This window comes from Vombatus ursinus, unplaced genomic scaffold (assembly GCF_900497805.2).
Source record: "Vombatus ursinus unplaced genomic scaffold, bare-nosed wombat genome assembly UNPS02009205.1, whole genome shotgun sequence".
Lineage (NCBI taxonomy): Eukaryota > Metazoa > Chordata > Mammalia > Diprotodontia > Vombatidae > Vombatus > Vombatus ursinus.
Genome location: NW_020948983.1, coordinates 37,336,430 through 37,361,181, shown reverse-complemented (window position 1 = coordinate 37,361,181; position 24,752 = coordinate 37,336,430). Strand labels below are relative to the sequence as shown.

At 35.5% G+C, this 24,752-nt stretch overlaps 1 protein-coding gene across 4 annotated transcripts in view; it reads right to left on the bottom strand.

The window, feature by feature from the left end:
* Positions 1-24,752, bottom strand: part of MCTP2 (multiple C2 and transmembrane domain containing 2) — a 215,893-nt gene that overhangs the window by 101,199 nt on the left and 89,942 nt on the right. For all 4 annotated transcript variants that reach the window (XM_027852162.1, XM_027852163.1, XM_027852164.1 and 1 more), the window contains 3 exons: positions 22,570-22,756; positions 19,780-19,873; positions 960-1,062 (listed from right to left, as the gene is read on the bottom strand). In XM_027852162.1, coding sequence (XP_027707963.1) covers positions 960-1,062; positions 19,780-19,873; positions 22,570-22,756 — 384 coding nt within the window. The remainder of the gene's footprint in view (positions 1-959; positions 1,063-19,779; positions 19,874-22,569; positions 22,757-24,752) is intronic.

Below are 24,752 nucleotides of genomic sequence, written 5' to 3'. Positions count from 1 at the left end.
TTATACTTTCATAATAGTAAGCTGAGGAATTACTTTTTGGTGGAACTGTTCAAAATCAACAGTTGACTGAAAGATTCAGTATCCCAGAGCTGAAACATAAGATATGAACAATTCCATAAGTATCTAGAAATTTTACTGTATTGACCTACAGTAGAAATCTGCTATAATAAAATAGTTCTTAAGGGGCAATGCCCAAATAAATGACTGGTGGTACTTGGAATTTTGCTAGTTTTAACAGCAAAGCTATTGCATTCTTCAGGCTCTGCTATTACTCTAGCCTACATAATTTTGAATTAACCCCATTCTTTCCTTTATAAGCTTATTATATTACCAGTTCTCTTAGCAGAATGGAACCCCCTTTTATTCAAACAATATAAGCACTCAATTTCTTGCCAAGTGTTATAGCTTCTAATCTAAATTAGTAAATATGAGATTATTAAGCTTCCTAACTATTGGGATTAAGTTTGAGAAACATGGCAGGGATTAAAAAGAGTTGAACAGCTAAAATTACCTAGAATGAAAAGAACCATTTGAAACCAATGAGAATTCATAGATGGCATGTTTTCAGAAATATTATGCAGTTTAAGATATTTTGACTTTACCATGTGTATTAAATTGCAGTCCCTTGAACTCCAGGCATATATATTTTAAGTTTTCTAACTCTAGAATCATTCTGGGTAGAGAGAGGCTAATTTGTAGGCTAATCTATCCATTAAATAATTTGTTTTAACGATTCAGTTCAAAATAGTTATTTTCAATATTAACTGTGGGCACATTTAGATGAAAGCATAAAAAGCTTTAAGGAATGAAAAAAAAGGAGTATTTCTCTCAACAAATAGAAATCCCACTCCTTTGTCTCAATCTGCACAAAGCAACAGCACAAATTAATAGGTCACCTAAGTTAAAGTTCTCACAGCTAAAAAGGTTGATTAGTTTTATTGCTAACGCCATTTACTTACAATGTAAAAACTTTGTTCCATTCAGGATTGAGGTTTTTGTAAACTGTATGTGTCTGAAGTCGGTCATTTCCCAATTCTAATAAGCAAAAAGGGTCACTCTTTCCTGAAAAGAAAATATACATGAAAATCAAAAGAGATGACACCAATACATTAAAGGTAAATGGTAACATTGGAGTGATTGTTATGCTAATATAACTTGTCAGTGCTTGAGAGGCAAAGAGTTGTAGAAGAAAGAATGCTACACTGTGTGAGGAAGACCCTGGTTCAAATGCTGCATCAGAGCCCTTGGACAAGTCACTTAATCAATGAATCAGTTTCATCATCTGTAAAATGATGAAGTTGGATTCTTTATCCTCTAAGGTTTCTTCCCACTTTAAATGTATGAACCGTGATATCGAAAGGTGATTCCATCGATCTAGCAAAACCTGTGGAATCTCTATATGACTAGGATGAAGGAAGAATTAAGCAGAGCTTGATGGTAATGGCAGATCCCTGCACTAATTAATTTGTATTAATATAGGATCAAGAGAGGGGCTGTATATTCATTTCTATAAGTATATGAATGCACACTCACAAACACAACATCAGAATGAATAGGAGGCAGGTTTTACTGATTTCAGGATATGTTAGGGTATATATTACATTCAATTTCTGCATTTTGTCTATGGGTAAAAGGAAAAGAAGATATGCCTTTGGCTCTTCCCCAATTTTCCCTATTCTCTTCCCCTTGCTTTACCTTGTTAGATTGAAAACAACCAAAGTAGAACCTGAGAACAAGTAAAGGGAGATGCAATTATCCTTACTTTCAATCTGGACTCCAGTTATTATTAGGGAAAGAATTGATGCTTCTATAATGAGTTCATGTCATGTTCCCAAAATGCCTAATTTTGTAGGCCTGTATCCTTATAGGCACTTCACAGAATAGAGAAAAATTAATTAATAGGGAGTAGGGCAACAGATGCTTTTCTTACAAATGGCGAAGGAGGACTTAGGGCCAAGGTTTAACGCTGAGTTCATTGAGCCCTCTTAACCCAGTAGTCCAAACATTCAAGTCACTCTATGTATCCCCAGTTTATTTAGTAACTAAGAACTCTGAGGTATTACATCAGTAAAATGACTGACATACACAGAAACCCCATATAGAAGAGCAGAGGAAGAGAAAGGAGATGGACAGATGCAGGACTACGGTCAATGATCAGTTGATTCAATTGATTAGAGGACTGCAAATGGGCCATGTCTGAAAAGAGTATTCAACCCAATGCTATCCAGAATAGCAATAGTCAGGCATCAAACTTTATGTTCGGATAACTACATAACTAACCCAAGTTTTCAACAAGTTCCCACTTCTGCAGAGACTTTTGTTTTTTTTTTTTCTTCTATGTGAAAGAACAGCTTTCATCATTATCAAGAAAGCAAGCACTCTACAGTTTCGTGCCCAGGTATACCAAGCCTTAGTGATTTGTTTCTTCAACCAAAACTACATCATCTATTTAACAATTTGTCAGACCATTAGTGGGTGTCAGTGCTTAACCTCCAGAGGCACCAACATGACATTCGATCAGCACTTGCTCTAGTGAAACAGACTGACACTTTTAATGAAAGCCCTGGGGTTACTCTACAGCAGGGCAAATTCTCTGGCCTGTCCTTTTGAGACACAGCTTCTCTGTTTGGCACTGAAGCTATGGAATAAGCATACTTCTGGCTGTCCCAGCTAATGAGGAACAGACTTCTACTTAGAAATTGCGAACTTTTCTAACATGTCTCTAAGGAACTCCCTGAACCAACTCTTAGATTATAATTCAGTCGAAGCTCATTAAAATACTTCATTACAGTATAAACAAGGAAGGTAGTATACCAGGAAATAAAAGAACTAACCACCACATAAGCCCACTTAGATATACTTTACAATTTAGTCCATCTTCCGCAAAAAAAACTCAGATATACCAGAAGTTTTAATCAACAAATACATGTACACTTTAATAAAAGATGTGTCTTTAATAAATAAAAAAAATATTAGAACATAACAGCATGTGGCATAAGGAAGGAAAGGTTTACCATCAGCCTCTATGAATTTTTGAGCATTACAACCTAACACAAAAGTGTACTTATTTCAATATTTTTCTCTTCATCCTAGAGATATTCCAGGTAAATGAATACTGATAAAATTTTAGTCTCAAAGTTATCACGTAACTATGTCAAGAATAAATGTATTTCTGGTTTATTTTCAAACTCATACCTCCAATGAACTTACTAATATTTTCCATTTTGAAATAATTTAAAATTGCTTTCCCTTGTTCTATCAGATGTGTTTGAATGTTGATTTTTACTCATGTTGTGGTTAGTAGAATTGCAATTAGTGAGACACATCATTAGTGTTATCTAATAACCTTATTAGTTACTACAAAGTATTACATTTATGTCAACATTTATAAAAATCTAATCTTCACATCCTGCAGACTTTTTGTTAAATGGTTATGTTTAGTGAACCCTAAATAAAAACAATGTACATGCAGTCAACGGATCGGAGATTTAGAATTAGAAGAGATTTTTTTTTTCAGGTCAGGAGTTAGGTTAGAGAAGTTAAATGCTTTCCTAAGGTCACACAAGTATTAGGCATCAGAGGCAGAATCTGAACCAAGATTCTATTACTTGAGAGAATATCTGTACGATGTGGCCTCCCACAATTTAAAATGACAAATTTAGGCATGTTCTCTATACACGTATGGCCAGGCCTGCCAAAGACTTATCTCCCTTCAAAAATCTCTCCAAACTCACATCAGTGTTTCCTGTAGCTGGTACCTACATACCCTGTCGTCTAATGCTAGAAGCTGTCAGAGTAATATTTTTCTCTTGTGGCTCTAGCTATAGTTCTGAAGTTCCCATTAACAATGGGACCCATTTAGGAAAATGTGATTCTGGCTGCCCAAGTTATTCAACGGATTAAAATGATTGGAATCAAGTAAAGCACAGTCTAAAATAATTTCAGAACAAAGGTTTTGAGCAACAAATCCAATAAATTTCTGTGGCTCCCCATTACCTATATGTGGAAATACAATTCTTCCCTTTGCTATTTCAAGTCTTCACAATCTAACCCCTCATCTACCTTTTCAGCCTAGGCCATTAGGAGGCACAGGGAATAGAGCCCTGGGCCAGGAAGACCTCAGTTCAAATCTGACCTTAGATGCTAATTGGCTGTGTGGTACTAGGCAGATCATTTAATTTCTTTCTCAATTTCCCCAGCTGCAAAATGGGGATCTACAGGGTTTTAGTAAAGATTAAATGGGGGCTCAGATTCTTAAAATCTAACCACTGCTCAGATTCTTATAATCTAGCCAACAGCTCAGTAACGTTCAGATTCCTTAAGAGTCTGGCCAATATGGCAGATGTTCTAATAAATCTTGTCTTTGGCTGAAAGAAGGCTTGGGTGGAATTCATTTGCACAGGACCTGTGTGTTGTGATTTTGGAATCCCAGCACCCCTAAACTTCTAAACCTCAACCTTTTGGTAGCCTCAACCTTTACGGGCCTAACCCCAAGTTCTTCTCCAGCCAAGACTGAAAGGTATGTAAGCCTCCTCCCACCCTTCTTTCTTGCCCTGAAGTTGGCGTCACTCTCCAAGCACCTAGCAAGGCTTGGAGGTGCTTTTCAGGCAGACAGTTATGAGGCTGTCTCTCACTTGGCCTGACGCTCTCAGTTTCTGGTTTGAGGCCATGGACCTGGGTACACCTTCCACAGCATAGAGGATAAGGATGGCTGCCCTCTCCAGAAGCGTATGCCCAATTCTGACAATTATCTCAGCACTAGGGAATTTGGAAAACTGCAGGTGCTTTTTGGTTCCCTGAGGCTTACTTACTCCCTTCCCTCTACATCCCTGAATCCTACTTCAAGGAGGCTACAGAGAAAAATTTACCTGTCATTTCATTTGATCCTTACAAAAAAAAAATTGTATGGTAAATACTATTATTAATACTATTTTACAGAAGAGGAAACTGAGTATGAGAGAAGATAAGTAATTTGCCTGAGGTCACACAACTAGTAAGTGTCTGAGAAAGGATCTGAACTGGGGTCTTCCTGACTCCAAATCCACATAGCTGCTACTTAAAGTGATATGATTAAAATAAGGCTTAAGTAAGAGTTTTCTGGGAGGTGAATCAGAGACATGAAAAACTGATGATGGGCAGGCCAGGATAATAAGCCACATTAGTCTTTCTAAGACACTGCTTTCATAAATTTGTTATCAGGCTGTTATAAGTGCTGGAGAACCTACAATGGCCTAATAGATCACTTCCAAATTCCTCAACCTAATACTACATGTTCTCTAATAATTTATCTAACCTATTTGCTGTTACCCTTCACACATGAAGTGTTACTACAGGGTCCATGTATTTGTTCACTCTCTTCCCTGACCTAATTTTTTTTTCATCTCTTCCCATCTGAAATCTATAGTTCTTTCAAGACTAGCTCAAAATCTCTCTCCTCCATGAAGCTTTTCCTGACCATTTTAGTTCGTGGTGACATTTTTCCTTTAATTCTGTTGGAATGTTTCCAGTAAGAGCTGAGGAACTTCTTTGCTAAAATTTTTGATGTAGCATGCTGCAATAGAGAAAGGAATGGACTTGGGAGTCCAAAAATCTGCATTTGATTTTCAATTCTGAGACTTTATAACTGTATGACCACAGGTGAGTAAGTCATTGAACCTTTCTGGGCCTCAGTTTACTTATCCTCTGATGAAAATTGAAGTAGTAATATTCACTTCACAAGACAGCATGAAGAAAATACACTATAATGTGAGAAGTGCTTTATCTATAGAAAGGGAACCATTCGTCAATTCCAGCAGAGAATGAACTGTATTTCATACTCAAAATGCAACTGATTAATAAGGCATAAAAACTTTACATTTATTCTTCAAATTTACACAAACTAGATACTATTCTTTTTGATAGTCTTAAAGTGGAATTCCTGCTAAAGTTACTTACAGGATTTTCCCCTGATATAGGTAAAAATCACTGAGATATTCACAAACAATATTAAAAGCATTGAATTGCTACTATTAAGCTTTCTAAGAATTTCAGTTACAGAAATGTTTTTGAAATGAGGACGTCTTTAAGAGGAGATGTATTGCTATGGATACAGCTTCAAAACCCAACAATGGGAAGAAAAACAAGAAAAGAGACTTTTGATTAATATGCCAGGGGAACAATAACTATAGGAACTACTCTCTTCTGCTACACAGACCTGTGTTTCAAAAGACAACAGCCACTGTTCTTAATTTACAGAACCTACTTAAAATGCAATGTTATAGAATATGCCAAGAACATGCCTACTCTATAATTTTGTATTCTGAATACTGTTTTTGGTCAACAGTTATTGAGAATAGCACTTTTATGCATACCCAAGATATTCAGTGAGGCAGAAAATATGTTTCACATTAACAAAACTATTATCTAGATTATCAAAAATTAGTGTGCAAAAGCCAAACTAATTTTTTAAAAGGTGGATGTTCCTATTAAGCAAGTATACTTTCCTCTTTTTTAAAGCATGAAACAGAAATAAGGAACACATTCCAAACATATTTTGGTGGTGTCTACGTTAAAAAATGAAAAAAAAAACACCAAGTGATAAACATTAATATTTCCATTATACTAGAAATACTCATGCCTCTGACACATATAGGCTGTGAAACTATAAGAAAGTCACTTATCATCTCTGTGCCTCAGGTATCTCATAGGTGCCAATAGTATCAGCTGGTGAAGTTTGCTCATGAAAAGTTCCATGCAATCACAGATCCAGGCAAAAAAAAACAGGAAAAAAAAGAAAGAACAAGAAAAGAAAATAGGTTTCAAAAAAAGTCATAGATAAGTCCCAATAGAATTGGAACCTAAGGAAGAGTGAACTTGAGTTACTTTTCCTTTATATTATATATTTCTTTATATAGCTTAAATTATATTTCTACAAATTATCCTGTTAACAAAAAACAAAACAAAACAAAAGCCATTGGTGATCAAGGCCAGATTCATTTCTGCACCTCTGTACAGTAGAAGTAAGAAGATGAAAGAGAACAGATTTCCACACTTGCTGATCCACCACCAAGGATGCTTTCTTTCTGAGTATTTATATGGGGAGAATATGAAAAGCAGGGAATTGAAAAAGGGTCATTTTCTCTATCCAAGGCTCCCAGTTCTCTTCTGTCTTATATAGAGGTAGGAAAATAGATAACTACAAAGGTCTTGCCTCCCATACTAGACTGGGAAAGAGATGTACACGTCATGAGTAGTAGGATTTTGGAGGGAAAGTTTAGCTATATTATGAGGTATGAGACAATAGCTTGAAAAAACATTGGATTATGGAAGTTAGAAGTTAGATAGAAAGGACCTAAGAAATCTAGTCAAACTCTGACTTGTAAGAGACTCCCCTCCAGAAAGTATTGGATAAGCAACTTCTAGGGAGAAGGAACCCATGACATTTTGAGTAGGAAATCTGAAAAACAGGCTAGTAAAGGGTTTGGAGGCAACTGAAATCCTGAAATTATTTCCAAATCTAGTTTATAACTGAAATGATGCTAATATATTTGCATCTTAGAAGGTTCCTTATACTTCTTAGTGCCTTATCAATGATGTCGGAATGCCTATTAGAGTCAATCAGTCATCAATATCAACTCATTCAAGTTTTTCTTCCCCTCAGGGATGAAGGGCAATCTTATCTTTTCACTTTAATATAATTATTAAATTGTCTTCCATATATATCCTTCAATGCAGCACAGAAAGTTTCATCCTTCTGGCATTCTTCATAGAACTGAATAGCTATGGCTTTTTTATCTTATAAATACCAGATAAAATAAATGCCTGAAAATTATTCTGCAGATTATAAAACCAGCTTCCCAAGTTGTCTTTTTTGTTTGGATCACTAGCAGTTTCCAAATGTTGGCCAGTCAACAAAACTCTAGCTGTTCATTCTTTTTTTTTGGTGAGGCAATTGGGGTTAAGTGACTTGCCCAGAGTCCTACAGTTATGTGTATGAGGCCAGATTTTTTTTTTTTAACTCAGGTCCTCCTGACTCCAAGGCTAGAGCTCTCTCCACTGCACCACCCAAATGCCCCTTAGCAGTTCATTCTTAATCAAGTTACAGGAATGATGAATCAGTTTTTGATGCTCTCAGTAATCTACCTGGTAGATAGTTTTACAGAGACAACCATACAGTGTCCTCCTTATTGGTGATGAGTTGGATCCCACAGTTTTACGGGACTTCTGAGTTATTGTTGCCACAGTTTCCTGTGGTTGCCTTCATTCCCCACATGTTTCACATCCAATCATCTATGTGTGCTCAACGCTATGTGATAGCATGGGTGAGACTTTGAAGTATTTTTCAGACCAGGAACAATTCAGTACTCATAAGCATGATATGTACAGTAACTCAAACATCCATTAAATACTGCTAGTTAGCTTTGTATTATTAATAAAATATAATGGTTTTGACGATGGATTTTATAGTTGGGTGGGGGGTAATACTCAAGGGTATACATTAAGCAGGAGGTAGACTTTTCCAACTCACCTATTGACATTCTCTGACTTACACTCCTAGCCAGTCCCCAAAGTGACAATGTGTGGACTGACGTCTCCTAAAACAATATAGCTATTCTATGTGTTTCTTCTGCAATTAGGTTATCTAGGTCCATTTAAAAATCCTTTCTCCTTACTGTGGGTGCTTTTACTTGAACAATAGATGTAGGGTCATCAGGCGGTCACTGATGCCTCCTAGCAGTTAAAGTCTATGGTAAGGTTATCATCAGTGAATTACAATACTCTTCTGACCATATGAAAAGTTTTAAAGCTCCTTCATAACTCTTCAGTTAACCCTTACAGATCTTTATTGTCTTCTTGATTATCTCTTTATTAGGCTCTTAAAAGTACCCTCATTTTACTTTTATCAATATTAATTCATAAATCTGAGTGCTTGCCTAGGGAGAGTAGGAAATATGGCACCATTTAAGGAAAGAATTATTATGGAAACAGTACTTGCAGCACTCATCATTTCTCAATGGCATAGGAGAGAATGTTGATCTTTATGATTCTCTTTTTGTGTGATAAAAACTTACGTTATTTTTTTTTTAAACAGTAGCAGCCAAATGGGAATGTGTTGGTCACATTACACTATAACACAGCAGCTGTCTTTGGCACTAGCCTCAAAAGACAATTTGTCATTTGCTTCATGAATCAAAGCTCAGACATGAATTACCTCAATGTAATGACATTACACTGAATAACCTTTTAGTTAAAGAGGATTTTAGACTCAACTGGACATAAGTTTGTAAGACAAACTATAGAAAATATCTGATAGGCACTAACTTTTCCATTAGGATAATCATTTATGGAGCTAATACTCAATGTTAATTTCAGAACTGAAAAATACTAGCTTGTCTTTCTTCTAATTAAAAGGGGCAAGATAATAGCAAAGATAAATTATTTTAGGATAAAAAATACTTCTATATACAAATATCATAATACATGAAACAAAAAATTCAGTAGGATATTTGGAAATAAATTCACAAAGACCAATATGTAAATAATTTAGGCTCATATTAAAATATTTCAGAAGAAATGAATAAATATAGAAATTTACTAAGAACTATTACTTAAAACATGATATAGACAATATTACCTCATTTCATATTTTAAAACCTAATACCTAATTATATATATATATATATATATATATATATATATATATATACTTACTAAGAATGAGTTCCTCTTGCCCTATACTGACAAAATCTTTAAAAGTTATATATGTGAACAGATTTATCTAGTTTAAAAGTTTAAATAGAGGCTTGAACATTAGTAATTCTTAAATAGGCTTGCACAAGAAACATCTGCAGAAATATCTCATAGACTTGACTTTTTTTAAAACTTAATTTTATTATTTTTTAAGAACAAAAGAAAATCAACTCTAGAATATCTTGTTTAGTGGTCAGCATTTTAAACACTGGAAAAGCTGATGACTATTTTTTGGTTACCTTTAAATTTTCTCTTCTGCAACAATCTGCATAATTATGAATAACAGCCCTTTTAGGTGCCCAGAAGATTCCAAAAGTAACATCATCAACAGATATTAGTGAAGTCCCTTCACTGAAATTGCTGTTTAAAATTTGAGAACCTGACTGGGAATTTATTAGCAAGCAAGAGATCTTAGAATATTATAAGTCATCAAAAACAGGAGTTACAACAAAAGTTCTTTGTAAACGTGTTGATTCTTGACAGGAGAATCTCTTCTTTATGTCTGTAATACTATCCTTTGTAAGAATGACTCCCAAGGACCATACCTCCATCCTTTACTCTTGCATGAGACTTTTAAATCTTTTTTTATTAATTTATTTTGATTTATCAATAACCACTTCCATATGCTTTTGAGTTTAAAATTTTTCTCCCCCTTCCTCCCCACCACCCTCCCCAAGACAGCGCACAATCTGATATAGGCTATACATTTACATTCATATTAAACATATTTTCACATTAGTGATGTTGTAAGTAGAAATTAAAACCAATAGGAGGAACCATCAGAAAGAGGAAACAAAAACTCAATAGAAGAGAAAAAAAATAATGATTCGGCTTCCATAGTTCTTTCTTTGGGTGTGGATAGTATTTTCCATCACAAGGCCTCTGGAGATGTCTTAGATCCTTGTATTGCCAGGAAGGGTTAAGTTTATCAATATTAGTCATCACACAATGTGGCTGTTTTTGTGTACAATGGTCTCTTGGTTCTGCTCACTTCACTCAACATCAGACCATACAAGTCTTTCCAGGTTTTTCTGAAGTCAGCCTGTTCATCATTTCTTATAGCACAATAGTATTCCATCACATCATATACCACAACTTGCTCAGCCATTCCCCAACTGATGGGCATCCTCTCAATTTCCAATTCTTTGCCACCACAAAAAGAGCTGCTATGAATATTTTTGTACATGCAGGTCTTTTTCCCATTTGTGTGATCTCTTTGGGATATAGCCCTAGAAGGGCTATTGCTGGGTCAAAGGGTATGTACGTTTTTATAGCCCTTTGGGCATAGTTCCAAATTGCTCTCCAAATTGATTGGATCATTTCACAACTCCACCAACAATGCATTAGTGTTCCAATTTTCCCACATCTTCTCCAACATTTATCATTTTCCTGTTTTGTCATGTTGGCCATTCTGATAGGTGTGATGTGGTACCTCAGAGTTGTTTTGATTTGCATTTCTCTAATCAATAGTGATTTAGAGCATTTTTTCATATGACTATAGATGGCTTTAATTTCTTCATCTGAGAAGTGTCTGTTCATATCCTTTGACCACTTATCAATTGGGGAATGGCTTGTATTCTTATAAATTTGACTTAATTCTCTATATATTTTAGAAATGAGGCCCTTATCAGAGAGGCTGATTGTAAAAATTCTTTCCTAATTTTCTACTTTCCTTCTAATCTTAGTTTCATTGGCTTTGTTTGTGCAAAAACTTTTCAATTTGATGTAAAAAAAATTATCTGTTTTGCTTTTTGTGATGTTCTCTATCTCCTGTTTGGTCATGAATTCTTCTGTTCTCCATAGATCTGACAGGTAAACTATTCCTTGCTCTCTCAGTTTGCTTATGGTATCAGCCTTTATACCTAAATCATGTACCCATTTTGACTTTATTTTGGTATATGGTGTGAGATTTTGGTCTATGCCTAGTTTCTGCCATGCTCTTTTCCAGTTATCCCAGCAGTTTTTTTCAAAGAATGCGTTCTTATCCCAGAAGCTGGGGTCTTTGGGTTTATCAAATAGTATGCTACTATAGTAATTGACTACTGAGTCTTGCATACTTAACCTATTCCACTGATCCACCACTCTATTTCTTAGCCAGTACCAAGCAGTTTTGATGATTGCTGCTTTATAACACAATTTAAGATCTGGAATGGCTAGGCCACCTTCCCCTGCATTTCTTTTCATTAGTTTTCTTGATATTCTGGACCTTTTGTTCTTCCAAATGAATCTTGTTATTCTTTTTTCTAACTCCATAAAATAATTTTTTGGTAGTTTGATTGGTATGGCAATGAATAAGTAAATTAGCTTAGGTAGAATTGTCATTTTTATTATATTAGCTCAGCCTACCCATGAGCAACTGATGTTTTTCCAATTATTTAGATCTGATTTTATTTGTGTGAAAAGTGTTTTGTAATTGTGTTCATAGAGTTCCTGGGTTTGCTTCGGGAGGTAGACTCCTAAATATTTTATAATGTCTACAGTAAGTTTAAATGGAATTTCTCTTTCTATCTCTTGCTATTGGGCTTTGTTGGTAATATATAGAAATGCCGATGATTTATGTGGGTTTATTTTATAGCCTGCAACTTTGCTAAAGTTGTTTATTATTTCAAGTAGTTTTTTACTTGATTCTCTGGGATTCTCTAAGTATAACATCATGTCATCTGCAAAGAGTGATAGCTTTGTTTCTTCTTTGCCTGTTCTAATGCCTACAATGTCTTTTTCTTCTCTTATTGCTAAAGCTAATGTTTCCAGTACGATGTTGAATAACAGTGGTGATAATGGACATCCTTGTTTCACCCCCAATCTTATTGGAAATGCTTCTAGCTTGTCCCCATTACATATTATGCTTGCTGAAGGTTTTAGATAGATTCTAGTTATTATTTTAAGGAAGACTCCATTTATATCTATGCTCTCTAGTGTTTTTAATAGGAATGGGTGGTATTTTGTCAAAAGCTTTTTCTGCATCTATTGAGATGATTATGTAGTTTCTGTTAGTTTCAGTGTTGATATGATGGATTATGCTGATAGTTTTCCTTAAATTGAAACAGCCCTGCATTCCTGGTATAAATCCTACCTGGTCATAGTGTATTATTCGTGTGATAAGTTGTTTTAATCTATTTGCTAATATTTTGTTTGTAATTTTTGCATCTATCTTCATTTGAGAAATTGGTCTATAATTTTCTTTCTCTGTTTTGACTCTTCCTGGTTTAGGTATCAGCACCATAGTTGTATCATAAAAAGAATTTGGTAAGATTCCTTCTTTACCTATTTTCCCAAATAGTTTATATAATATTGGAATTAATTATTCTTTAAATGTTTGATAGAATTCGCATGTAAAACCATCTGGCCCTGGAGATTTTTTCCTAGGGAGTTCACCAATGACTTGTTCAATTTCTTTTTCTGAGATGGGGTTATTTAAGTATTTTACTTCCTCTTCTGTTAATCTGGGCAATTTATATTTTTGTAAATATATATCCATTTCACTAAGATTGTCAAATTTGTTGGCATATAGTTGGGCAAAATAATTCCTAATTGTTGTTTTAATTTCCTCTTCCTTGGTGGTAGTTTCACCCTTTTCATTCTTGTTACTAGTAATTTGGTTTTCTTCTTTTTTTAAATTAGATTAACCAAAGATTTATCTATTTTATTGTTTTTTTTCATAAAACCAGCTCTTAGTTTTATTTATTAGTTCAATAGTTTTCTTAATTTCAATTTTCTTAATTTTTCCTTTGGTTTTCAATATTTCTAATTTGGTGTTTAATTGAGGATTTTTAATTTGTTCTTTTACTAGATTTTTTAGTTGTATGCCCAATTCATTGATCTCCTCTATTTCTATTTTATTTATGTAAGCATTTAGAGATATAAAACTTCCCCTAAGAACTGTTTTTTCTGTATCCCATAAGTTTTCGTATGTTGTCTCATTGTCATTCTCTTGAATGAAATTATTGATTGTTTCTATGATTTGTTCTTTGACCCAATTATTTTTTAGGATTAGATTATTAAGTTTCCAATTATTTTTTAGTCTATCTTTCCATGGCACTTTATTACATATAATTTTTATTGCATCACGATCTGAAAAGGATACATTTACTATTTCTGCCTTTCTGCATTGGATTGTGAGGTTTTTATTCCCTAGTACATGGTCAATTTTTGTGTATGTGCCATGTATCACCGAGAAAAAAGTATATTATTTCTATCCCCATTCAGTTTTCTCCACAGGTCTATCATACCTAACTTTTCTAATGTTCTGTACACCTCCTTAACTTCTTTCTTGTTTATTTTGTGGTTAGATTTATCTAGTTCAGAGAGGGGGAGGTTGAGGTCCCCCACTAATATAGTTTTGCTGTCTATTTCTTCCTGTAACTCCCTGAACTTCTCCTCTAAGAATTTGGATGCTATGCCATTTGGTGCACATATGTTTAGTAGTGATATTACTTCATTGTCTGTGGTGCCTTTTAGCAGGATGTAGTTTCCTTCCTTATCTCTTTTGATAAGATCTATTTTTGCTTTTGCTTTGTCTGAGATCAGGATTGCTAACCCTGCTTTTTTTACTTCAGCTGAAGCATAATATACTTTTCTCCAGCCTTTTACCTTTACCCTGTATGTGTCACTCTTTTTCAAATGTGTTTCCTGTAAACAACATATTGTAGGATTATGATTTTTAATCCAATCTGCTATACGCTTCTGTTGTATGGGAGAGTTCATCCCATTCACATTTACATTTATGATTACTATCTGTGTCTTTTTCTCCATCCTTTTTCTCCCCCTGTTTATACTTTTCTTTCTCCTTTCTCCTTTCTCCCCCTCACTAGTGTTTTGCTTTTGACCAGCACCTCCTATGGTCCCACCTCCCTTCTATTATCCCTTTCCCTTTTCTTCCCCTTTACCCTTACTGCTTCTTCCCTCCCTTCTATTCCCCCCTCCCTTTTCTTTCCCCTTTCCCCTCCTACTACCTACAGTGCAAGTTAGATTTCTATACCTAACTGATTATGTTATTCCCTTCTTGAGCCAAATCTGGTGAGAGTAAGGTTCAAACAACACTCATCCCCCTCCCTTCTTTACCTCTGCTCTAATAGGTTTTTGTCTTTTCCTGTGATGTAATTTACCTTTGTCTGCCTCCTCCTTTCTCAGTACATTTTCTCAGCTCAGACTAATCCACTTACTTGGATCCATTTAACCCACTTGATTACATTTTTTTTATCATTACATCATTATATCTACCCCCTTTATATATCCTCCTTTAACATGGTATAATAACAATACAGTTCTCAAGAGTTGCAAGTGTCATCTTCCCTTGTAGGGATGTAAACATTTTGCTCTTATTAATAACATATTGTATCTTTCTGTCCCATTTACCTTTTTATGTCTCTCTTGAATCTTGTACTTGAAGATCAAATTTTTTGTTGAGCTCTGGTCTTTTATCAGGAATGTTTAGAAGTCCCCTATTTTGCTGAATATCCATCTCCTTCCCTGAAAAATCACACTAATTTTTGCTGGGTAGTTAATCCTTGGCTGCATTCCAAGCTCCTTTGCCTTATGGAATATCATGTTCCATGCCCTACGGTCTTTTAATGTAGAGGCTGCAAGGTCCTGTGTAATCCTAACTGTGGTTCCATGATATTTAAATTGTTTCTTTAATCTGGTAATTTTGGAATTTAGCTGTTATATTCCTTGGTGTTTTCAATTTGGGATCTCTTTCAGGCGGGGAGTGGTGGATTCTTTCTGTATTTATTTTACTTTCAGGTTCTAGGACTTCAGGACAGTTTTCCTTTATGATTTTCTGAAGGATATTATCCAGGCTCTTTTTTTCATCATGACTTTCAGGTAGGCCTATAATTTTTAAATTGTCTCTCCTGGATCGATTTTCCAGGTCAGCTGTTTTACCCATGAGGTATTTTACGTTTTCATCTATTTTTTCATTTTTTGTTTCTGTTTGACTAATTCTTGCTCTCTCATAGAGTCATTAGTTTCTATTTGTTCAATTCTAATTTTTAACATATTGTTTTTTTCTGTTAGATTTTGTATTTTCCTGTCCAATTGGTCAATTGTATTTTTAAGGGATTTATTTTCTTCATTGTACTTTTTTTCCATTTCGCCAATTGTGTGTTTTAGGGACTTGTTTTCTTCAGGATACTTTTTTTCCAATTGGACAATTGTACTTTTAAAGGACTCCTCTACCTCTCTCATTTGACTTTTAAAATTCTCCTTGAGTTCTTCTAAGAAGGCTTTTTGGGCTTCAGACCAGTTCATATTCCCTTTTGATGTTGCAGATGTGGGTTTGATGACAGTGTTGTCCTCTTGAGAATTTCTGTCTTGATCTTCACTCCTCTCATAATAAGAATCTATCGTACGTTTCTTTTTACTCATGGTGTTTCTTTATTCCCTAGCCTTTAAAGGGATTAAACTCTCCTGCTGGGGAGCAAAGGGCACTAACCCAAGCTTCTTGTGTTGGGAACTAGGTCTTGGTAACTGGCTTTGTGTGCTGGGGCCTCTTATGTTGGCAATTGGAGGCTGTAGGGTTCTGGCAGCTTATCTGGGGCTGGAATCAACAAGGCTGGAACTTTCAGGTAAATCTAGGTTGCCTGCTTTTCCTTTCCTTTAGCTTTGTTTAGCTCCTTTTAGATAAGTGCTGCCAGGTGTTTATCTGCCTGGGGCCCCTTGCAGTGCTGCCTCCCTTATTTCTGATGAGGCACTGGGAGACTTCTTTGCTGTAGAATGCCGAGGCACCTGGTGGTTTTCCGAGCTGGTTTCCACCCATTACCCCACCCTCACTGAGGCACTAGGAGGTACAGCTGTTGGCGTTTGCCTGCTCGACCACCTGGGCTTTGGGATCTCCTCCTGGTTGGCATTTGGAGGCCGTAGGCTTCTGACAGCTTACCTGGTGTTGGGCTGGAATTACCAAGGCTGGAACTTTTTGGCACCTCTAGGTTGCTTTCTTCAGCTCCTTTCAGATGAATGCTGCCAGGTGCTTATCCACCTAGGGCCCTTTGTAGTGCTGCTTCCCTTATTTTTACTGAGGCACTGGGAGACCCTTTTGCTGGGCACTGCACTGCTACTCCCCATCTTTCTTCTGGTTCAGCTGTTCCAGGGTTTTTTCTGGGGTGATATTTTCTGGGTTTTCAGAGGTTGATAGGGAAGTGACTACCTTTTTACTCTGTCATCTTGGCTCCCGGAAGTGGAAGAGACTTTTAAATCTTTAAGAGGAACATACTTGATTTGCTGTTCAATCATTTCAGTCATAAATGACTTAACCCCATTTGGGATTTTCTTGACAAAGATATTAGAGTGGTTTGTTATTTCCTTCTTCAGTTCATTTGACAGATGGGGAAACCAAGACAAACAGGGTTAAAGTCACACAGCTAGTGTGTGTCTGAGGCAAGATTTGAACTCTGGTCTTCCTGACTCTAGGCCCACAGCTCTATCTACTGCCGCTTTTAGCTGCACATACTTGATAACCTGCTGATTATTTTCAAGTAAAATTTTTAAACAAAGAAACCAAAAAGAATGGAATAATTCTCTCTCCTGGATTCTAGTCTCACATTTCTTCCAATTGCCTATCTGGAAATTTAAAATGGATATCCTGTAGGTACTCTCCAATTCAGCTCAATTGACATTCTTGCTATTTCTCATATAACATTCCATTTCCTACCACTATGCCTTTACAAAGCCTTCCCCCATTCATAGAACATACTATTCCCTCCTCACCATTTCTGAGACTCCTAATTTCTTTAAAAATTTAGCTCAAGTAGCACCTTCCATATTAGGCCTTTCCTGATTCTACCAGGATGCATCCTGTCAAAAATTACCCTGTATTTAATTTTGTATATATGTTTATAAGGATAAGGGACAACATGATGTAGTGCAAAGAAAACTGGCCTCAAAGCCAGGAAGTCCTGGTTTCAAGTCCTGCCTCTGACACATACTGGTTGTATGACTATGGGCAGGTCACTTGATATCTTAGTGCTTTAGGCAAGTCTAGATTGTAAGTCACAGAGATGGTGTTGCATTGTGAGGACAAACCATAGGTTTCTATCTCTTTTGTGTGTTCATGTCTAGTCTCATAGAACAGCAGCTCCTTAAAGACTGGGACATTGAATTTTGGCCTTGTATCCCCCAGTACCTGGCACATGGAAAGTGCTTAATAACTGGTGATTGACCGTATTTGTTGCTGACAAATGGACTCTATCTTTAAAAGGGGGACCTCTGGTTTCCTTACATTAAATCTGTTTACTCTTCACAACTGGCCAACCTTTCTTTTCTTGAATAACTGTAATGTCACACTTACCTATGTGGTCAGATCAACTAGATAGATATTTTCACAGGGTTTTCCAAATGAGAGGTCTCCAAAGAACATAAGGATTTATTTTATGAACTCTCCTAGGACTCACTATGATGTACCACCACTTTTAACTTCAAATGGAACCACAGGCAATTTGTAGATACCCTGTTGGGGTACATTTTACAATATATCAAAGGAACTGGAATTGAGATTTTTAAAAAAATTAATCTAAACTTTCTTGTAAGTCAGGATACCAAATGGATTGCTTATTACACTCAGGAGTTGAAATGTTTCCTTTAGGTCTTCAAACAGTGCACTGTGGAATACACGATCCCCACAAAAGATAGATTGCAAATCATTTTTATTCAAAAACATAAAGCGTAAGCTGGTTTACAAATATATTTAACTGAAGACATATGTCTTTTCTCTGGGTATCCACCATGCTCAGCATATGCCTGGCAGATAATAGGTGTTTAATAAATGCTTGTTAAACGAATGAATTAATGCCTCCTCCCTTACCATCTCTGAATCAGCATAGTGGCTGGTAATAGATGTGAATTCAACCCAGGCTGAGAGACCCAAATGGTATGGTACCACTGATGAGACTTCTACAAAGAACTCTTTACTATCTCTCATCCCAAATTCCCTGTGTTGAAAGGAATATCCATGGGAACCAAAATTGCTGTCCCTAAACTTACACTATACTTAGTCATCATGGAGCATAAGTATGTGGAGGGTAAGGACTGTTTGTTTATACACACATATATAAATATACACATGATTTACATCATAGAGTTTAGTTTTGAACAAGGCATGACTGTCTCTGTCTCCATCCAAGAATCTATGTGTAGTGAATTTCCAAAAGAAACTCATAAAATTGTCTTATCTATAGAGTGATCCCCTGCTATAGGCTCTATATCACCACCTATCCCACAGGGTTGTTAGGAGAAAAGTACTTTGGAAACCGTAAAGCACTATATAAATGTGAATTATTCTTCTTATCATTACGGTGAAGTTTTTCTAGTATATATTATACGTGTCGTGATTAAAATTTATATGTTACACATTCTGTCTGCGGTATAGATGGACCTATAAGATAAGACACTGGAACTGGGGAGGGTTTTTTTAAATTGATCAAAGGCAGGAAATAAGTAAAATAACTCATTCTTTATGGCCACCATCATATCAGTTCTATTTGCAAATTAACTTAGCATTAAAAACATGGCAACCCTCATAATTTACCTACTCCTTTAAAATCTCAAACCCCCTTGCTATTAGAATGCCTGAGGCGGTGCTCAGGGTGTAATGACCTTTGGGTCTAGCAACAAAAGATGTGGGTTTAATTAGGCCTGGGCCCTGCCACTTATAAAGTATTTGATCTTGATGGTCACTTAACCTTTCTGAGCCTTAATTTTCTCATCTGTAAAATTGATACAATAGTGCTTGTACTGTCAACCTCTCTGAGTATTGTGAGGATCCTAGGATAATCTATGTAAAAATGCCTGGTTAAAAAAAAAGGATTATGTATGCCAGCTATTTTTACTTTGTTAACCAATCATCATGAAACTTACTCTAAGAAGTCAGTGCAAAGAAATATATTAGATAAATTTGATTAAGTCTCTGCCTATCTTTCAAAGAATGCTTTTATTATAAACATTCCTAGCTCATCGTATTTTCCATTGCCATTAGATCACAAAGAAGGTGGAAAAGCAATGACACCAATACACCAAAAGAGAAATAAATGTTAATGAATAAGTGAAAGTATACTGTACCTGAGAAATCTGCAGCTAAGAGATCTAATGCCTTTAATACTTTCACTTGTAAAATGCCAACGTCCTTCATATCTTTCAGGGAGTTCTGTAAGCACTGGGGAGAAAAAAGGAATTAAGTGAGTACAAAAATAGTTCATTGATATACTCTTTAAATGGCATTTAAATCTTATGGAAGAACATTTTCATTTTATCTTCCTTTTTATATCCTTAAAGAAGAGCTGCAAAAATGCAGGTAAAATCAACTAAACCCATTAAGAAAATGGATCCATTAACAAAATAGGCATTCATATCTGCTACATAAAATGCAAATGGTTGAGCATTAATCAGCTGCATCTTCAAAATGAAACCATTATGACCGCATAAGATCTCTCTTTAACGTCATTCCCTGGTGACACTGGACATACTCTCCCTCTTCCTCCAAGGGCAAATGTTTATAAAGTTACAGACAGTATTCCTTTTTCTTTGCTAAAACAACTCTGAACTTCCCTGAAAGTTCCCATTATTCTGATCCTACAAATGCAAACATATGGACATTAAGTAGTGCAACTTAGCCTCTGAATAGGTATCCCTACCAATGGAAATTCAATTCAATTCACTAAACATTTATTATGTGCCTACTGCATATATGGTGTGATGCTAAGCTCTGAGGATACAAATAATTTAAAATAGCTCCCAAAGTAATTGAGTTTAAATTCTACTAAGGAGATGCATGGGATCCACCTTTTTAAGCAACTCAAAAGTCAGAAGCATTTATTTTTAGTATTGTTTAATGAAAATTTTCTCTTCCCTTCAATTTTTATGAAGCAAATCTTCTATCATCATTTGTTAATCATCACTGTGAATGAGAGTGGCATCAGATTTACATTTTATCACTGCTTCTTAAACAGTGACACCTTGGTTAATTGACATCTGGATAACCAGAACCTTTCCAACAACCAGGACTTAAATGATTGTGGCAAATGACTTTGCCATATCCTGAAGACCCTGGACTGAAAAACTGCCCATTTGGCTCTTTGCAGTAGAAGAAAGAGCTTTCAGAAATGCTTCTGAAAAATATAAAATAACTATTATTTACAGTCATGAATGAAATTCAACAGGCTGAGAAACTGTGAACTGAAGACATGTCATCCTTAAATAAATACAACTAACTCTTTATCTAAAATGAGAAAATTAGGCTAATCTTCACTTAGTTATGCATTAACATTTGCAAAAAAAATTGTAAAGGTAATACAAATGATTAGTTTTGAACTGGTCTGCTTTTGGGTAGAAGGTAAGTGAAAGAATGAATTAAGATTCAAGTTTAGTTAATTCTACAGGTTAGTAAGCAATAACAACTTTAAGTTACATTTTTAATACTGCCTCTTAGACCTGATGATTTTAATCAAGTAATTCAAAATGATCCTTTAGAACAACTTCTAGCTTCTTAAGTTTCTAATGTCACTGAAAAGTAACTGTCATTTGTCATGGACTTTTTTTTTTTTTTTTTGCTTAGGCAATAGGATTAAGTGACTTGCCCAGGGTCACACAGCTAGTAAGTATTATGTGTCTGAGGCTGGATTTGAACTCAGGTTCTCCTGAATCCAAGGCCGGTGCTCTATCCACTGCACCACCTAGCCGCCCCACATGGACTTCTTAAAATGTTTATGTCCTAACCTTGTCCTAACACTCTAAGTTTATTTTCCTTAACACAAATCATCAGATACATTAACTTCCAACTTTCACAAGTTTTCTTTAAAGTATTTTTAAAAGACTTGTAGTTGGTTAAGTTCTATATTTCCCTAGAAATATAACTGAGGGCCAGCTAGGTGGTGCAGTGGATAAAGCACTGGCCCTAGAGTCAGGAGGATGTAAGTTCAATACATCCTCAGACTCTTACTACCTGTGTGACCTTGGGCAAGTCACTTAATCCCTGATTGCCTCCAAAAGGAAAAAAAAAAGAAAGGAAAAGAAATATAACTGAGAGATTAGTTAACGCATCTAGGCACATGAAAGAGAGTTTAGAGTACAACTAGTATTATCATCTACATTGATAGGTATTTCATTATATGTATGAAGAGATTGATCTGCAGTTAGAATACCATTCCTTAATCATGCCTATTAACTGAGGAGGTACTAGTTCAACATAACATTAGATGTATAAAATTAACTTATAAACTAAGAATGTAGAGTAGAAGCTCATAGACAATAAAATCAAGAAACAAAACATATTCATTTTAAAAAGTGACTATTTAGATTACTACTACTATAGGTCACTATAAGTGACCATTTAGATTACTTACATTTGCAAAATTATATACTGACAATAGCTGCTATCATATCAAATAGTCATAAGGAGTAAAAATTCATAAGGACTTTAAATATTTTTGCAAATATTCATGAATACATTATCAGCAACTTTCAAAGAGATAAATGAAACATATGATTACAACTGCATTTGTAAATATGCTTCATGATAGAGTCACCAGTAACTTTCAGATAGGTGTAGTATACATATGATTACCACTGCATTTGTAAATATGCTAAGGTAAAGTTTACTCCTACAATCCACAAATCTATTTTGTATGATACTTACACAGAACCTAAGATTGGAAAACACCTTTTCTCTTAAAAAACATCGAACCACATAAAAGCATGCAAAATGGCATCTCATTTTACCTGCTTATCAACTGTGCTAATTCCTCTTTCATGGGGCAAACAATTACACTCTGGACACAGATTCCTTTTTAATCATAAAAATGATGTTAGTTTTAACTTTAAAATGAAAGTGACATGTCACTCCAGAGCACTCACATAGCGTTGGGAAATCTGCTTTCTTTCACTGGGGTCTGCCAAGGGGCAGACGCAGAGATCAGAGACAGAGACACCTGAACAGGGTGTAAGTGTGATCAGTACAAGCAGTGAGCCAAGACGGTTCTCCAGAGGCAGCTCTAAACAATTGTCTTGCTTGAGCGGGAGGGCTGCAATATCCACTTTACACCTATAACATTTTCGTGAATCAAAAAGAAAGGGGAGAGGGGTGATTAATTCATGGTTCCTTTAGAACATTCAAAAGCAACTGATTTTTATTTTAAAATCACACTGTGCTACATAGGCCAGTATCGTTCAGAAACCTCACAAAGTCTGGGTTCCAATTTATTGCTCCATTTCCCTGAAGGGTAGTGAAGGTTGCAGGTGTTCCCCAGGCTTGTAATACACATTGCTGGTCTGACACAAATTAAAATTAAAATTAAGAAGGGGAAGAGGTAGAAAGAACAAGGAAGACAGAGGAAAGAAATAAGGGGCTAGCAAGTGGGGAGAAATAAGGAGAGCTTAATCTTAGCAAAAAAAATATATATGTGTATATTGATATATACATATAACCATACATGTGTGTGTGTGTGTGTGTGTGTGTATGTATGTATATAACCTGGATGAAGCCAATTCGACAAATGTAACCAGTTTCAAAGGTTGGACATTATTAATCTGGGCTCCTCTCCAGGCTTAGTCTTTTACAAGTAAATAGAACAAAGGATAATGGTTTTAAAAAGAGAACAAGAGAAATACAAAGAGATTGCTAATGGAGAAACCATTTTCTGCCAGATTAATGCCAACTGGCAAGTTTTTATTTAAAGAAAACTTGTTAAGATGTTTCTTAATAGGCAAAAATTCCACAGGGTTCCCCCAGGTGGGTTTCTTCTGGATAAATGGGGCATGAAGTGCTGTTGATTGATCCCATTTCAGTTGTACTGCTGGCAGAGTTTGTACCCATCTGCTATAAATTGCATGTTTTCTGCCTCTTAACAGCCAATTTTCTGGGAATGTTGAAAACCTCAAACACATTTAAATACAGAAGCAAACACAGAGAAAAGAGACTGAGGTGCTAAACCATTTATGTGCTTTGCCTCTGAAAACACTCCAGGTTGGCCTGGACCCCACTTGATTTGTTTACATACTGTCCTACTACTGCGAGGGTTAAGCCTTAAGAAAATGTTGGGTAGTACCTGGTACCATAATGTGTAGCTTTTTTCCATGCTCTGTTCTCTCCATAGCTGCTAATGAAAATGAATATTAAAGGTTTCAGAGCAGGACCATGTACAAGCATAAATCATCATTGGTCAGATGGTTTAATGACTTATTTTCCCTTATCACCTATCTTTATATGTATGCAGATGATGTTAAATGTAGAGATATAGATAATATGTAAGTATATTTAAAGAATGTAAAATTTTCAATCGGGTGGAACATAGTGTAAATCTACAGTTTAGTCATTTCTGAGAGAAACCATTCAAACTCTTTTTCCTCAGAAAGTATTAAATTAGCTTATCCCAACGTCTGCATACATATACAGATTTATATTCCTGTGCATTCCCTTTTAAGAAATTAACTTCCTATTTAACAAATGAAACTGGGTGTTGGGAGTGAGAAAAAACAGAGGTTTCTGAAATGACGTATCTATCAATCAACAAGCATTTATTAAGCACTACACAGCAGTCACTGAGTTAGACAATAAAGATACAAAGACAAAAATATACAATGGTATTCTTAAGAGCAACAAGTGTTAGATTTCTAAGGTTAAATTTGTTATTTTAGAAACCACTAAAAGTTAATCAGAATCAATGCTGTTGATTAAAGTGAGTGGTCAAGCTGGAATTACAAATTGATTTTGCTTTTTAAAAAACAAATATGACTTCCAAGAGATGAGCTTGAGTTTTGAGAAGGAACAAATGTAACCCCATGAATGTTGATTCAGCTATTCATTCATTGATTCATACATTCGACAACATTTTTTAAGAGCCTACGTGCCTGGCACTATTAGGTCCTAGAAATGTGAAGACACACAACAAAGTAGCCCTTGCCCTAAAGAAGCTCATGTTTTCTCTACATAGCTATATCTCTATCTATCCATCCATCCATCCATCCATCTAATCTATCATCTATCTATCTATCTATCTATCTATCTATCTATCTATCTATCTATCTATCTATCTATCTAT